We start from the raw sequence: 18,194 nt of genomic DNA, 5'->3' as shown, positions 1-18,194 counted from the left end.
GTGTCTCCTGAGTGCAACCACAGAATGGTACATCACTTATATTCCATGTAATTTCCTGGGTTTTATAAGGTACATTTACTTACCCTACAATGGTGAGGACTGTTCTTTTCTACAGAGTTCAGAGTGTCTGTCTCTTACACCAAGGCCTTGTTCATGGAAACCATTATCTGGTATGGAAATGTGCCAAGATTAGGCTACAAAGATTGTCTCTTGGCAACGTTTTTAAACTTGGATTAATACAAAGAAAAAAAATCACAGAGTTTGAATTATAACATGTCACGATAAAACAAACGTATCATACTTACTTTTTCCAGAAGATAAACTCCAGCATGGTAGTAGCACAAAGGTACAGAGAAATAAACTGATATTTTCTTGTAATGAAAAATACATATTTTAAAGATGCTTTAATAAAAGTATCACATCCAAGCTAATAACTTTACTAAAGAAATCAAGAAATGTGCACTGATAAGCTACAGGAAATCCTGTTAGACAACAAAAGGTTCACCCCCCCATAATTCTCCATTAAAACCTAAACCCATTAAAATACCTCCACCTATGTTACCTTTGCTCTTTGCAACATTGCAGATGGGCTCAATTACACTGTTATTCTTACTTATGCTTCTCTCTCATTCTCTCGCAAGCCCCCTCAATAAAAAGAGGCCAATAAATCACTTAGCTGTCTCTGTGGGTTTGGGGTATTGGTGTTGGAGTGAGCTGTCCTACCAGTCCAGCTGAACAGACATGACTCTCAAAGCACCAAAAACCCCTTCCCCACTCCCCTTGCTCAAAAAAACCAACATGGTGAAAATTACATTTTGGTCGAAGTGTCTAATAAATCTTGGCCGAACGGGGCTGCAGAAGTGGAAAAAGGCCTTCCATGGCGGCTACCCTCTCAGTGATGTGGATCCTGTGCTGAGGGAAAGGGGAAGCCACATAAGAGGAGGTTTGTGTTAGCACAGGGTAGATGAGGTGCAAAGGGAGTCAGTGGGAGGATACAAGGCCTAAAGGTTCTTGTGGATTATAGGGAGTGATAACTCTAATGTTGAATGTGTGCGTGTAAGGCGAGCAGCTCTTGAGATTTGTGTTCAGATAACAGAGGCCTATTATAATCTATAATTTCAAAGGCAATGTGGATGTGTTACTTTCAGAGAAGTCGAGAGTCCCAAGTTGTTTCTCATGAAGAAAGTATGATGATTTAATCTTGTAACTTAAGAAAACAATTAAGAAGTTTTCCATTTAAATCAACAGTCTTATGAACTTGCTCGTATTCTTAAGAACCACATATTGTTTTGAGGGTAACCTTTAAGAGTGACCCCATTAACAACATCTTTAGGCAGCTGCTCTGGTGTACATCGTTCATATAGTTACTGGGTATTGCCATTACCTTGCGGCTTATTTCAAATTACTGCAGCAAGCGCACATGGTTGATCTCTGCTGGTTTTCCATTTCTGGGGCCTGTTTGATGGGAACAACTTCTGTAATGCCATCAGCAGCCTGTCAAGGCTAATTAAAACACACATCTACAAATCTGCCAGCAATTACTACACCCAGAAACATTTGGTGCCAGTCACAAATTTTAGGTAGAAAAGACTGTGTTTACCATGATAGCTTTTCATTTCACAGAGCATTCCCACAAAAACAAACACTGGTTAGAGCTTTGTTTGATACAGCAGTGTTCATATTTATTTTGCCATTTAAATGTTATAAAAATGTAGGCATTGGGAGACATGATAATGGAATCCAGGTTCTGGCTTTATTTAATTTGTAGCTCTGCTGAGAGTCATCTTATTTTAGATTATAGCCCTGTGTAAACTGTGCTGCTTGTGTTTCTCTGAGTTATATTGTGTAAGAGTGTTGTGTCCCTGTCATCTGGATGTGCTTTGCTGTCCTCAACAGAGCATACTCCTTATCTGAATCACTCCCAACCCACAATCTCATGATCATGCGGTTCATCTACTTTGCCCAATGACAAAAACAGCAAACTGGGTCATTTGTATGCAAATGTAGATATGTAATTTGAAGTTCCCTGTCTTTTGCATACTGTTGATAGCACAGGTGGAAGTGCATCCATGCAAAACTATTTCATATTTCAGATTCATCAGTTGTCATTTAAACTGTGATCACAATAGGCTCTCGTAGGCAGGATTCACTGTATTATTATGGTGAAAGTGTGCTGAGTATTGCTGTACATCGCGGCCAACAAGCTCAGACCCACAAGCAAATAAATATAAATATATGGACACTACCAATAGTTATAACTGACAATTCTGATTTCCTTGATTAGCTTTGCACATTGCAACAAAAGGTTATCACCAAAATGTTTCACTGGTGAATTTTAAGTGTTACTCCTCATGCTTTTTGGTGAAAAATGCATTTTACTGCTGAAAATTCTAGATGCCCAGGCTGGCTTATACTAATTTATACAATTTTTCCATGCTTGTGCTTTAACTTACTTTTGTGATACAAGAGGGACATTTGATTTTCTTTTTCTAGACATTCCAAATTCCAGGCACTTTTAAATAAAACACTTCCAGCTTATAAATGATGTCCCAACATATTTGCATTTTCTATTCCTTTAAAATACATTCACTTATTTCTCTACATCACAGTAGTAGGTATTCACTGCCATTGATGGCTAAAGTAGGTACTTTTGTTATTGGTCACATACTGTGTTACATTTTAGCAGTCTTTTTTGTGCATTTTCCACCTTGATTAGTTCTAAGTAAGTCACCAGTCTCAGGTGATGGCTGGTTACCAGCCATTAGCTCATCAGGTAGCTCACATGGTCACTTGGTTCAACAAGAGATCTTTGGCATGCAGCTAGCATTCTTGCCATTCTAGATGGTTACAAACCAGCCGTGCTCAGTTCCATACCGTAATGTCAGTTATTCTTACTCTCTGAGGTGGAAAGTGTAGTTACCTCACAGTAGTTACCTCCTATAAAACTTAGTTAGTAAGGAGTTATAGGAATTTGTTGATAATTACTGCATTTATTTACTGATTTATCTAAATCCATGTGTCTAATTGAAGAAATTTTGATTTGTGTAGGTACTGGCTGGTTTTTCAAAATGAGCAGTTGTAGATTAGTCATAAATGAATTATTTGACAATGGTATATATATTAAATGGCTGCCTTATTTCAAGATGTATTTTTTTCCTTTTTTGATTTGGTGAAATATAATATTATCTGTCAGCTATCATCACTGATTAATATTTTAAAGTATGGGGGCCTAACTCATTTTGAATTTGAAATATAGCCCAATGAAACCCATAAATTACAAGAATAAATTTAAGGCATATGTGATATTTTAACAGTCTCAATACCTCTACATTACAACATTTCATCCCAGATCAATGTGGGTGCATAATTGTGTTGTTAGTGTAATAAAACAGAATTGTATTAGTTTAAGGCATAATTCATATGTATATTGATCAAATGGTAATTATTTTAAGTTCATAAATATAACTCACTTGATAATTCCTGATTCTGAAACTGGACAGAAAGGCCAGTTGCTATTTTTAGGGAACAGTGGAAGCCTAAAGATTATCTCTGGCTGCCACAGGGCAGAGAGGGAGGAACTGGATTATTCTGGCTGTTGAGGAACACCTGTCTGTCACTGGTGGATCTCCTCCTACTAAACCTCAGATGGGTTTTGGGCATAGAAGGCCTCATCATAACTCCCTTTGTCATTCTCTCCATTAAGTCTAATGCTTTTTATTTCTGTCTTAACCATTTCCCCCATATTCCCTTACCCTGCATGTCTGGCATTCTTTAGGGGTGGCTGTGTGGTGCTGGAGTGGGAGGGTTCAGAAGGGGAAAAGGTACTCGAACAGTTTAGTTGGATGGCCAGCTGTGTACCAGCTGTGTGCCAGTGGAACGCTGAGCAGCGTGGAGAAAGGCCTATTATCTCCCACACGCACACACTCTCTCTCGCCTTTCACATCCTCAAACCGAGGCCCACCAAAATCAGGCAGACAGATTCTGCTAAAACCATCACTCATCCTTATATATGCATGTGGTCTCCTCCTGCACACACCCACTCAAACCCATTTATTCCAAGTAATGTGCAAAGAGTTATTTTTCCTTGTCTTTCACTGTTTTTAAACACACACACACACACACACACACGCACACACACACACACACACAAAGAAGACCCAAGAGCTTCTGTGCCATGTGTCACTGCTTCAGGACTAAACAAGTCATTAGACCATGGGTCGAATCATCCGTACACATGGTCTTATCTGTCGGCTCTCAGTCAGCCAGTCTATTGCACAGCGGCTGGACGCCTCTCACTGCTGGTAGGATATGAGCAATTAGCAAGAAAGACCTTTTAGTTCTGCCAGCTGATTTGTGGCCAGCTTTTGCATATGCCTGTAATTCACTCTGACATTTCATCTCCTCACTTGTCACAGTCTTTATTGTGTATAACCACAATATAAACAATAATGATGAAGTAATAATCAAATCGGAGGCAATATAATCATTTTGTTTTCCCCTGCGCCAATGTCCACTGGTTGAACCTGTGGGAGACAGCTGATAAGTGAACGTTCTTGAGGGGAGTGGAGGTCTCAGGAGAGCAAGTAGAGGCAGTCGGGGGAGTCTTCCCAAGTCAGCCCAGGGGAAATGGATGACAGTTACACTACCCTCTGGCCAATTAACTGTCATTCTAGCTGTTGGTTTAACTTGCTGACCTTACCTCTTCTCTTCTGTTTGTCTTATCATTTCCGGAAAAAAGGGCCTCATCTGTGTATGTAAAGTGGACTGGTGACCTTCAGGGAAGGGGAACAAAGGTCACAGTTCATCCACTGTATATTTCTTTCAAGTGAATGCAAATATGCTGAGAAGTCTTCGGGGAAATTGGGGGTGTAGGAAGAAAGAAGTCCTTTGGGACTGAAAGAGAGCTATCTGTTATTACTTCCAATTACTTCCCAATCTCCTGCTCTATCTACCTGTAAAATGACATTAGATATGCCTGTTCTCATGGTCTTTTTACAGATGAAGTCTGTGCTTGTCAGTGATGAGACTCATGGGAACTCAAGGTCCATATTAGTTGCCCTTAAAGTCATCAGCTGGCTGAACATATTCACAGATCTCAGGAACCAGAGTTAATTTCCTCAAGAATTGCATGGGTTTTGTCTTTCAGAGGAAGTGTTGACATTAGTAGGAGAAAACTGAATGCGGCTACCACGTTTGTCTGTGAGTGAGCGTGGGTTTGAGTCTGATGTATGAATAGGGGTACAGTTCCAGTGAGCGCTGCTGTCTTAGCATGACAACAGAAGGAGGCGGGTCATGCTGGGCCTTCTAGAAGGGAAGACAGTGACAAGGTGCCCACCCCTCTCTATTTGTGAGAGCGCCCCTTCATTGTGTCCAGTTCCAGCCAAGGGACAAAACTTAAGAACCTACACAGCATGGAGCATTCATACTTCACTGAATACTTGACTTGTTCAGACACTTTTCTACCCTGTATCTCACAAGAACCTGCTTCCTACTTCCCATTCTAACTCTAAAAAGAGGGTAAAATTAGGTAGACAGTTTTTGTTTTTATTTCCTAAATTAGGTCTTTAAAGGATTGCTGGAGGAACTCATGTAATTCTTAATTATTAAATGAATACAGCAAGAAATATTCCTCATCACATGTTCATTGGTTGGCTGTAATTATGTGATGTATTTTGTGACGTCAAATGCACAGTTCAGTATCTATATGATGTTTGGCACTGCCTTTAAACACTGTGTGTAAAGTCATTTTGTCTTGTGAAGGCGTGACTCCATAATCGAAATTATTTCAGTAACAGGAGGAAATCTTAGTTATTATTCTACTTGGCAATTTAGGCGACTCTGGTTGTGACAAGCCATCATCTTTGATATCATCATCTATGATATCTTAAGGCAACTTGTTTTAAATACATGAGGGAGATTTCTCAGAACTACATGAGAGAGCCGACTGAGAACAGAATTTGGCTCAAGAATCCTCCTTCAATATGCATTTTGTTACTGTGTCAAAAACAAGGCACCAATCTGTCCACATGGCACAACTGAATCACTCTTTCATTTGCTAATAAATGCTAACGAAACAGCTGCATACAGGAAGGCACACAAACACACATGTGCATGCGTGCATGCATGCGTGCACATGCACACACACATGTCGTAGCATAGTTCTTCCCACTGCTAATTTGCATGGTAGTGCCATTATCTGGCTGTGTGGTGTCACGCTGGACTGGCTGACAGTGCACATAACAACAAGTTTATCTAAGCACAAAGAAAGTTGAGAAGAATAGAGTACTTTCTCTGTCTCTTCTTTTCCTCTGCCTTTAGCACATATATTTCAAACTCCCTATGGAGTACGAGGAAGCATGTCACACAGCCTTAAACTGCATGATAGACTGGCAAATCCATTATTTATACCCCTACTAAAACCCACTGTAAACACTCTCTATAAACATATATTTACTGTTTTAGCACTGTGCCTTTCTTAGCCTGTCTCCCGTGTCTCTCATTCTCTGCCTTGTTCACTGACTTTCTGTTTTCATTTTTTCTTAATATAAAATGTGTTTATTTTTACTAAATTTGTTCTAAATTACTGTAACCAAATGTACGACTGCGGTCTTGGCCGGGTCTTCCTTGGAAACAAGATCTGCGCTCTCAGTGGGACTTACTTGGTTAAGTCAAAATAAAATACAAAGGTTGAGCTGCTTGTCAGAATTCATTAATAGTAACGGATATTGGATTCTATGCAGACACATTACTGCAGACTTTCAAGCGTGGTAGATTGTGGAGCGTATCGGTTGAGCTGAAGAGAATCAATACCGGGGTTTACAACTTAGACACTGGTAGGCATCATCATTACACAGTGAAGCCCTCTCACCTGCTATTATCGACCTCCCTCTCAGGTTTACATGGCTCGTCTGGTGATGTCATATATGACTGTGTAGGTGTGTCTGGTTTGTAGCAGCAAAGCAAACAGAATCTGTCTGGGTCATGCAGTAATGTGCTGCGATGTGAATAGGCCTATCTGTGATATCCGTGCTTGGATAAATCACTTGTGGTGGGATATTGCAAAATACAGCATGGTGATAAGTTGGAGCAGTCGTGTCCAGTGCTGGTAAAGTCTCTCTTGTTCCTGTGTTGTGCTGATAAGTAGGCTCAGCTCTGGGTGGCTAAATAATTTCCTGTACACCCTTTACCCCCTTCCCTAACACCTAACACTAGTTCTCCAGAGCAATGATTAACCAGCAAGCTGTTTGATACACATACCTACCACATGCAAGCTTAGACTTACCCAAACGCACATTTATGTAGTAGTTTCTTTATATTGAATATTTTGTGTGTTTTTTTTATTCATTATGTATATTAAAAGTACAGGAAAGGCAAGGCACAAGATGGTCAGGTATCGTGGTACCTTGGTTTCAGAGTGATCATGTAAGTCACCCTGGTGAGAAAAAAAAAGGTGAGAACAATTTCTTTTTATTATTATTATTATTATTATACATAGAAAATTACAAATTCCTATCATAATACACACACAAACTGCTATAGTGTATCACATCGCATAAACTAGGTGCAGAATAAAGCAGTCATCACTTAATTTCTGATATACAGTCTGTTAAAGATCTTCCATGAATAATCAGTCAATTTCATTTAGCCGTAAACTGTTAGCAGGAATCCAAATCAATCCCGCTTCTCATATTACCCAGGAGAGATGTATTAAAGAGGCTCATATTGGCAGGCACAAAAGTGAAAACAGTATATAAAAAGAAGCTCATATCTGCAGTGTGGGGCTCTGATACGGAGGTGATGGATATATTCAGTTTGAGGTTGTGAAAATGAACTCAAACTAAAGGGGATGTGGATCAAAGAGAGGGACAGCACCAGTGATCATCGTTAGACTTCCTGCACACCCCCGCCCCCTCCTCGCCTTCCTTTACATTACCATTATTAAAAAGGAGAGGACTCTCTTAATAAAGTCTATTAATCACACCGGGGGAGTCGGTTCATCGGTTCACCCTCTCGCGAGGGTCTCTAATCAATCAAGCTTGCTGGTAATGTATTCATGGGAGATGTAAGAAAGGACTTGTTTGACAGTGTTCCAAGGAGGAAGAATTTATTAAGTTCCCTTCAGCAGTCAACCAATCCTAAGGACTCATGAATACACCCCTACCTTACCCCACCCTTGTCTTCTTCGCCTGGTACTGTGAATAAAAGAGCCTTCATAATGTATGAAGTCTGTACAAATATTGGAAACGTCCAAAATATGTCCTCTCATTAACAGTGATGAGTGAAAGCTGGAGTATTGGCATTTGTCAGATACCCTCAGAGTGTAAAGGCACTGTTGTACAAGGCCTCTGCTGTGTCGGGTGATGTAGAGACATCACTCTTATGCGATCCTCTCAAAAGCTGGAGAAAATGTGTCTTATTAGTTCACATGAGGTGGTGAAATTCTGTGCTACACCGCTGACTAATGTACAAAGCTAGGAAAGGACAGGGCTGATGGTTTGCTGGGCCTCTGTTAGTGACGTGTGAGTGGAGAAGGTGTGGAGTGGGGACATCAGGCTGGTAAAATTGTGCAGCTGTTGGAAGCAGCTTTGAGGCCCGACCTTTTTTTTTTTTTTTCAAGCCCACCCCTTTGCTTATCTCCTTGGCCAAGGCTTTACTGGCAGATTAACAGAGTGAAGAAATGTTGGAGTACACATTTTCCCCAGAAACTTAAAATAAATTCCTTTAATAATTCACTAAAAACACTGCTCCTGCAATTTCTTTTTACACAGTTATATAAAGAGTATTCACAAATGTTGGCACATACTACGTTTTTTGTGACATTGGAAAAAAAAAAAAGGTTAGGAATATGTACTTACTCGGGCTGAAACATGATTTATAGAAGAGGGGGCATAAAAAAGCCCTTGCTGCTTTTGCTTTGTCCTGAGGAAGAAGTGCAGGAAGGCTATGCTTGGCTTCAAAGCTGCATTTCCATAATTGCCCTGTAACTCGGGCCTGTATGAGGATCTGAAAGGGGCTGAGAAAAGCACAATCTTTCAGCTGGGTGAACGGCAAAAGCCCCGTCGCCTCTCCCTCTGGCCAGTCGCCCTGTTACCCCCTTCCCCACTTGTTGCCTTTCGGATTCAGTGAAAGAATTCCTCTCTCTAACCTCGATCAACAAAAGGCATGAAATCAGTGCCCTCCCTCTCTCCCGCTTCGGGCCTAGAGAATGTCACTCCGTCTGGGCCTTTTGTCCTTTGCACAACCAAGGGAAACACAACAACCCCTCTCTCCCTGCTCCCTGGCTATTCTTTAACATGTTGCTGTGCACTTTCACTTAGATTCTCAATAATGAATGTGCCATAAAACATGCAGGAGACACAGGAGTCGCATATCATTGAAAGGGCTAAAATTGAGCTCTCCACGTTCTCTCCTCTCAGCTCTAGAGTGCAATTTCTTTTACAAGTTGCTATGGTGTGTTGTGGACTGTAGGCTTGTATGTGAAGGCATGTGGTGTGTGGAACATGTGTTCCTGAGAGCAGATCACCGCTCCTCCTGCAGTCAGCTCAGCGTTTGCAAAAGGGCAGCCCCTCTCATAGACTGGGCAAGCACTGGGTGTGGGCGCGGTCGACAGTGGCTCATAAAAGGATTAGGCCGCCACACAAAGATAGTGGGCTGCTTCTAACCCTGACTAGGTCTACAAAGGAGGTGACATTTGTATGTCTCTGTGGCAGGAGGGGGTGTGGCAGAATGGTCCAGGCTGGGGCTTGAAGGAGGAGGAGGTGGCACTGGTGGTGGAGTTACAATGACAGAAGGGTTGGATGAGGTGAAAACACAAGAGTGACCCTCTTTATTCGCAGCGGCCTCTTCTTTCACATGGCACCTCTGGTCCCCTCCAATGGGTTGCTCTAGTGTTTATTTACTCCATGGTTTCTCCCTATTCACACGCGGCCCTCTGATGGCTCCATTGGCCAGACCCTTTCAGCGTGCACCTTTCCTCAGATCAATGAATGCTTCGAAAGACAGATTAGATTTCCTTTTAATGATTCCATCTTTCTCAGATTTTTTTTCCCCACTCTAAATGGCTGTTCGAGAGTGCATTACTTGTCTCCTCATGTATGTAGTCCTGTCTTAGCATATCGAGGGCAAAAGCGAGCAGCTCTCAGCAGCGAACAATGTAAGCAATTAGATGGGAAATGAAATACAATTTATTTTCACTGTGTCCAATGCATGTGTTTCCCCGGTCTTTATAATATTTATCAGTTAGTGTATGATTACAAGACAGAAAGCATAATTAAGACAATATTGCCTTATAATATGGGAAATCTCAAATCAGGTTAAGTATTTTTTTTTATCTATATGCAGCCTAATTACACAAATTTGCCTAAAGAGATCATTTATAATACACGTTTCTTTAGACCCCTGATTTTGAAAAAAAAAAAAAAAATCAATGATGTCATATTTGCTTCTACTTTTTCTTTTTCAATTATAACTTCTTGGCTTTTCTTACAGCCTTTTGTTGAGTAGATTAGCCTGCGTTTTGTTGGGGAGTTCAGTACTGCAGAGCTACAGTGTGCCTCACACCCTCTGAGCATTTAACACAGCATGGACCTTAGAAATAAGAAGAGGAGTCAGTGTTGATTATTGCTCATTAGCCAAGAGAACATCCACTTAATGTGCAAGGAAACGAGTGACACACCATGCCCCACTGGAAATGGTCCCTGTGTAGCTCTGCACAAAATGTTAGCTAATGCATTCCATTTGCTCTTTGTTACCAGGAGCAGGTTGGACACCTTTGGTGACATAAGCAGGCATGATTACTTTGTTTCTGCATAGGCATTTTAATCCCTAATTTCATGCACTGATCAGAGGAGAGGCCCTGAGCTCTAGACATGATCACTGGCCCTTCAGTAGCATTTCAGCTGAATTCCCATGATCAAGAGGAGTCTAGTCATGGGCCCTTAGGAGGAAACATCCTGCGAACTGTGAGGAAATAAGCATCTTTTTTTTTATGATAAGGTTCAATGCGTTTACATGGAGCTAGCTGTCCTTGCAGGCAGCCATTTATTTGTGTACTCTTCTTTAAATATATAAACTGATGCAGATCTTCAACAATCGTTTAATTAAATGTACTTCATTCATGGACATTCATTGTCAGGCTTTTTAAAGGTTTAGTTTGTTTTTCGTTGTAATATCTTGGAGCATTTTAAAAAAAACAAAGTTATCATATTATATAATCATGAACTTTCAGTCTGAGTGCGATGACGATTTCTTTAATTAAAAAACGAGAAATACGATTTTTTTTAAAGAGATTACATCAATGAGCTGGCTGATGCCTCTTATGAATATGCATCGCGTGGTTAGATGTGGCTCTCAAGAAAGATAATTGATTACACAGGAAGGCAACATGGTGAGAAGGGTTCCAGAGCTGCTAAAGGCTCCGGAGCCTTTCTCTTGGCTAAGTTGTGGTTTGTTTAAAGCACATCCCAAACCTAGAGAGGATACGGCTCGAGCGAATCAGCGCTTTTCGTCTGCTTTTCCTGCCCTGAATGGAATTGAAAGGGTGCATTAAACGGTTAGACTCTGACTGGCCAGCTGAATCTGCTATGTGTTAAAAATCTAAAAATATAAACGCGATAATAAATAAAATCCATTTTAAATGTCAGCATTTGTATTATTTTATTATTAACTGGGATAGTGTGACAGTCTACGCCGATCTCATAAAATAAACTTTAAAAAATTAGTTTGAAATAAATAATGCAAAATCTTCCTTCTTTAGACTTTCAGAACTCTCACAACAATTTGGAGGAAATTGAATAGGTTAATAAAATATATTTTCATTCGTGTGTGTGTTTTCTTTCTTCATGTTTAACTAAAAAAAATCTGTTTACATTTAAAACCAACATAGTAACAAACTAAAACAAAAAACGGAAAAACAAGCAAAAAAATAAATAACTACAAACAAACAGACGACAAAAAAACGAATGGAATTTGTTATAAACCGCATCTCACATTTCGCGAAATACTTAAATTGAGGCTATGGCAGTCGTAAAAGGTTAAAAAAACAAACAAACAAGCAAAATCAAATAAAAAAGGAAGAATTTGATCTATATACCATCCGTAACTGTTTTGTTTATTGCACTTTAAATATATGGCTCGTGCATGAAAAGGTCCTGTTTGTCACCTCAAATTAAAATGCCCCTTTTTGTTTCATTAAATAATTTGGAACGTTTAGGGCAAAAATTGAATTTTTACATAAAAAGTCACACACACACGTTAAAATATTAAAAACAAATGCAGCGCACTCTGAGGAACTGCTGCAAATAGACGTCCTAAAAATAATACAAAGACTTCAAAACGGGTCTGAAAGGTATTTTCTTGTGCCAGGATTATAACTGAAAAATGTTGCTATCGAATTTTAAATCGAACTGATGGATTAATTAGAAATTGATATAAAAAAAGTGAGCAGTTTAGCTGAATGAGTGTCAGTGCAGCAGAACACTGGCGACTGCAAGTGACTGTAGAGGGAGCTCCAACACTAAGTTTACATAAACTTCCTCTGATAAGGGCTCACACATGCAAATGATCACATCACGGGCAAACAAAATAAATGATGTTATTATTAGTCATACGGCCACGATATATTACAATTATACCATAGAGCAGCATAAGCTGTGGAAAATGTATGATATACGTGAAGAGCAAAATCATTACAAATTGAGCGTGATGAGATCTGGGAGTTGCACTGCCAAGCCAAAATCCACCTTCAGGATCAATTGAGCCATTATGACCAAGTACCAGCGATGCTTTAACAGTCGTTCATTACTTAAAGTCTCTCGATAGACGATAATTTCTGGTGAAAACGAATGAAAGAATTATTCGAAATATTAATGTGCCCGCTACAGCTCTATAGGGATAATCTCACAACATTAATATCCAAATCTATGCCGCAATACTGGCTAATTAGCCTTAAGTCCCGCCACTATATAAAGTGTGATAAATCCCTCTCGAATATATACTTATCACAGCCACGGAGGATGAAGTCTGTGCCCCGGGCTGTCCACTAACACACATACAAAAAACCAAAGCAATGCATTTCAACATGCAATGCACAGTAACAGCCACCATCAAAAGCAGCTGTCAAAATACCTCGGCCAAAAAAAAAAAAAACAATCTTATTGTTTGTTTTTTTTTGTTGTTGTTTTTTTTTTAAGTTGCAGCAGTTCATTTATTAGCCAAAATATAGACTTTCTTGTACAATTTGGTTCACAAGTATGTACATATTCTTAACTTTATATACAAAACATTTCAACATCAAATCCTCACAGAACTTACAAAAAGAAAGAAAGAAAAAAACTCACAGACTACAGGTTCATAGATTATTACATTAGCAGTTTTACACAGGACATGCTTACAATGTAAGTATACAGAGATGTATTATTCTTATATTACATTCCATATTCAAATTAAAATTAAAGAAGAAAGAGGGTGGGTGAGGGTTTATGGAAAGAGCCAAAAGAACCGTGGCTGGTTCTGAGGTCTAGTTGGTTCTGAGGCCTGAAATACACAGGGGTACAACAAAATGTAACAAAAAAAATGTAGAAGAAAAACAACAACACTAATAATAGTCTCACGAAGAGTGAAAACGTAAAGTGATATAAAAGTGACAATTGCCTTTCAAAAACGAACCTGGAGTGAATTTGCATTGAGCTCATTTGCATGACTGAACAAGTTAGTGTAACATAGGCCTTGAAGAAATAACCCAAGCGCACACAGACGCAGAAAAAAATGAAACAAAGCTAATTTGGGTAAATGTGGCATTTTAAACTAAAATGTGATATTACATTAAATGAAAATTCCCAAATGTCATTAACTGACAGCCTCGTTATCTTTGAACTGCGTGGAAAGCTGTTAAAACAGCTTTTTCTCTGCATCCAAGGCACTAGATCTCTCTGAAGCTGCAGCAAAGAAAATCAAAATGCGTTAATTGAACTTCCTTTGATCAGAGCTCATCCTGGGTTTATGGGAATATAATGTTAAAACGACGTGATTTAATGGGTTGAGGACTTAATGTAAACCATAATACAGGCGCATGGACCTCAAAATAAAGTAGACGACGTAACAGCAACTCAAGAAATAAAGGGGGCATCTAGTTAAGAAGAGTTTTAGCCAATTTCAATGTTTTTGTTTCCTTAAACACTTCCTGATGAGGTTTTTTCTTAACCCTTCCGGACAAGCTGTTACACACACACAGGCACACATCGCACACACTGTATTCTGCTGTAACATTAACACTGGTTATCTCCGTGGCCTAGGCAGAAAAAAATATCCATGAACAGGCAAAGAAGGCAAAAGAAGGTCTAAAATAAAATAAATGAAATTAACTAGTGTCTTTGTTTTGTAGTTATTTATACATGCGCGTCTCAGTGACGAGGACATGTACCTGTGACTGAAGTCTCTGAACTATGACTCTTGTCCTCCGTTTGCCTGCTGCTGTAGAGGGCCAGGCCGGTGGCAGTGGCCTGGTTCGCCAGTCCCAGATAATGATTTGAGTTCAGTAAAGCCAGCTGGTGGGCCGAAAAGGCTCGGTTCGTCCAGTTCTGGATTTTCCCAACCGGACAAGAAGAGATGAGTCTGTGAGGAGCGATTATGGTCTGAGCGGCCGGCCCTGCGGAGTTGTTGCCGTTCATTTGCGGCGATTTACGTGGATTGTCTGGGGCCGTAGCTGTCTCTGCCAAAGACCAGATTTTTGGTTTTTGGGCTGGGACGGGGTTGTTTTCTGAGGGCGGTGAGCTCACGGATACAGAGTTCAGTTTGAGCTGTTCCCCGTTTGGCTGGGACGCTTTCATGTCCAAAGAGTGGTGACGGTGATTGTGGAAATGCTCTGCTCCTCTCTGTACGTCTTTGCCCTCCTTCCCCACAGCCTTTAGAAACCTCTGGTCGGGCCCTTGTAAATCCTCATAGCCGTCAGAAATCTCAGAGTCACTCCTCCCGTCGAGTTTAATATCTGAATGCAGGTCGTCCTGGTCGTCCAAGTCGTCCTTGTTCTCAATATTTTCCGTGTCGATGTTCTCCAAGTCGATCTCCTCCTCATCCTCTCTCTTGTCCCCCTCCCCCCCTTCGTGATCGCTGCTGTAAACATTTCCTTCTTCATCCGTGCGGTTCCGGGGAGTCCAGGTCATCTTGTTCTCCTTCTTTAGCCTCCTCCGGGCGTTGGCAAACCAGGTGGACACCTGGGTGAGGGTCATTTTGGTGATAATGGCCAGCATGATCTTCTCACCCTTGGTTGGGTAGGGGTTCTTGCGGTGCTCACTCAGCCAGGCCTTCAGGGTGCTGGTGCTCTCCCTGGTGGCGTTTTTGGGTCTGGATGGGTCACCGAATTGATATTGGCCATATGGGTAAAAGGCAGGGTGATGGTGAGCAAACCCGGGGTGCTGGACACCGGGACTGTCTTTCAGTTCATACTGAGCACCCTGTAAAAACAAAGAATCGACGCGTAAGAGGGATTAGACATATTATATCAATACCATTAAGTAGTCTGTGTGGAAATGTTTACATTCCGCAAAATCCTCTCTAGCTATCAAGAAATAAAGACAAAAGTGGGATTCTTAATAAAGTGTAAACAAACTAAAAGATTCAAGTGTTTTTGCAGTGGAATTAAATCACCAAGCGCAGATGAAAGGGGGAAAAGTAATTTCTTAGTTTAACAAACACTTCCGAAGTGAAACCTTTACTATTACACACTATTCTCCACCTTTACCTGTAACCTCCCACATTACATTGCATCGTTTTTTTTCGTTACTATCAGTTTCCGGAATTTATGTGCGAAATGCGCATAAAAGGCTTAAAGCGCACTGTTAATGTGTCACTTTGTTTCCACTTTAAACCATATTTTACAAACTACTCTGTTACAAAGTTCAACGCGGCGCTCTGAAACTTTAAACTTAAAAGGAATAAAGTTATCCCAGTGTCATGCGTAGCTTACGTTTCGACAAAAAGTTTTTAGATAACTTAAGCGAAAGGAGAACAACTCACCAACTGATTGAAAATTGATATATCGTTTGTGTAGGGGAGAAACGCTCCATAGCCCTGCGCTGCTGCGGCGAAAGGAGATCCATACATAGTCGAGAGGACGTTGGAAAGTGCCCCGGACGGACTGAGCTCTGTCCCGGCTCGGGCATTGCTGGCGATCCCCTGGCGCTCCGGCGGGTATATCGGTCGGATGTACTGATATCCCAGCTGAGGGAAAGACATGGTGGTAGGAAAAGGGAAAAAGGTCTGCTGCAATCACACAAAGCAATGGAATTGCCTCGATATCCACTTTTACAGTGTGAGCATGTGAGCAACAAAAGGTGCAAGCAAGGGAAGTCTATATTTCCTCGGGAACAGCCAGTGTAAACGATCCGGTTGCGCCCCTTATTTCTTCCTCCTCTTCTTCTTTCCACCCTCACTTCCCTATTGATCTGGATGGACTAAGGTCAGGTCCTTACAGATTGCTTTAGATTATTGGGACTCCCTTTCTCAGATTGACATTTTTAGTCGTTTAGAAGCCCCTCCTATTTCTCAAATCTCACCCCACTCATACAAACCACACACCAAACACACTCTCTCTCTCCCTCCCTCCCTCTCTCCCTCTGTGTCTCTCTCCCTCTCTTTCGGATAAGTGCACTGACGTCGCGAGCTCTTATTTGAATGGGGTTTCAAATCTCATTTTATGGCTCGCCAATCTATTTCATTTGCTATTTGTTCGCGTCTGGCCTAAACCGCAATTTTTGTATTAATTCACACAATTTGACCACGCGGATACACGTAAGCAGTTTGCTGATTAACTTTTTTTGGGCTACAATTTGCTTTTAATATAAAATCACCCGAAGAAAGTTTTCTCTGGAGACTCAAACTTGGAGACTCAGCTACGAAAGGGTATCGGTAAAAACTCTAAAATCAGAACGTAAAATTAAGTTTATAACCACTTTTAAGTCGTTTTCTTTTCATTTTTCTTTTTCCTTTTGAATTGCCATACACTAAAAAAATACAATAACCAATGCAAGGCAGCTAATAACAAGTAGAAAAAATAGTACTTATTAATAACGAATGCCTGTCGGACTAGGGTTCGAGCAATGTGTTTCCAATTACCGGCTTCAAATGCCCCCGGATCACAGGTTACGCACACTTTTTTATTTATCGCTTCATCGCTGCGTGCAAGCTGTGTTTTCTTACACCGATTTGAGGTGTTATGTTCTCTTGGTGGCATGAGACTCGGCGTAAAGTAATTCTTTAATCTGAGACATCAAACGAGTCGCATGAAACTACTTGACATCAAAAGAGACGCTGATGATGGGCGCATTATGCTGTTAATGAAGACTAAGTGTAAAGTAACAACAGTCATAACAAACATTAGAGTGGATTCGGCTGGAAAGATGTTTATTCTGGGACACGACACTACACGAGAGGGAAATAAATGAAATGTTGTTTTTTTTAAAAAAAAAAAGAGCTAAAAACAAGACCGAATTATTAACAAACAACAACAACAAAACTAATAATATTAATAATCAAAAATAACAACAACAATAATAATTTTGAACATGATGAGATTGAGTGACTATTCAGTGATTTTAAATAAACACTTTTAATCCACTAAAACGCAAAACGGTCATCCGGCCATACTGCACCTTAAAGTAATCCATTTGATAATTTTCATACGACCGGATGTTTCTTGTTACTCGTGCGGATTAAAACAAAACAAGAGAGTCAGAATTGAAATTCCATGAATCAATAAATAAAATGTGTAAGGGGCAACCCTAATCGCCTTTCAATCCGCCTTTGTACCAGCATCTGTTTTGTTAATCATTTGCAAAACAACTACAAAAAGTTAAATTATTATTTCAAACATTTTATTTAAATATGGTATAAATCTTTATGTATTATTGACAGCGAGATAAAATCCCATCAATCTCTTCAGTTTTGATAATGCGATCCGGGTTTCCAAGAACTCTGAACTTGTATAAACCTTTAATCTTCTTTGGAAGCAGATAGTTATCATTGTCTGGGAGGGATAATAACAGCTATAATTTCTTATATAGAGCTACCCATAAGGATACGCCTTGTTTCTGTTAAACTCTGTCCTGAATCTGTGTGTGTTCTTCGCCGACATCCACCACAACCCGGATTATGGGGTTATTAATTACAACGGCTTTCTGGTGCCATCCGACTGGAATGGT

The 18,194-nt window shown here is 40.3% G+C and overlaps 1 protein-coding gene across 1 annotated transcript; it reads right to left on the bottom strand.

Annotated features, from left to right (window-relative positions):
• Window positions 1–507: 507 nt before the first annotated feature.
• On the bottom strand, window positions 508–16,583 carry irx3a (iroquois homeobox 3a). The gene is made up of 2 exons (XM_085173627.1): window positions 16,012–16,583; window positions 508–15,449 (listed from the first exon to the last, which is right to left on the bottom strand). Exons 1-2 carry the CDS (start codon window positions 16,228–16,230, stop codon window positions 14,400–14,402), a joined length of 1,269 nt encoding a protein of 422 aa, XP_085029753.1. The 5' UTR covers window positions 16,231–16,583; the 3' UTR covers window positions 508–14,399.
• Between the last annotated feature and the right edge of the window lie 1,611 nt (window positions 16,584–18,194).

Source organism: Neolamprologus multifasciatus, chromosome 1 (assembly GCF_963576455.1).
Source record: "Neolamprologus multifasciatus chromosome 1, fNeoMul1.2, whole genome shotgun sequence".
NCBI classification, from domain to species: domain Eukaryota; kingdom Metazoa; phylum Chordata; class Actinopteri; order Cichliformes; family Cichlidae; genus Neolamprologus; species Neolamprologus multifasciatus.
The sequence above is the reverse complement of the archived record's forward strand: the minus strand, read 5'-3'. Positions and strand labels throughout refer to the sequence as shown.

Bases quoted from the DNA above. Each gene is read 5' to 3' on its own strand.
- irx3a (XM_085173627.1), bottom strand. From the start codon at position 16,230: ATGTCTTTCCCTCAGCTGGGATATCAGTACATCCGACCGATATACCCG. The intron at 15,450-16,011 runs GTGAGTTGTTCT...TTGTTTTTACAG, and splicing joins TATCAATTTTCAATCAGTTG to GGTGCTCAGTATGAACTGAA.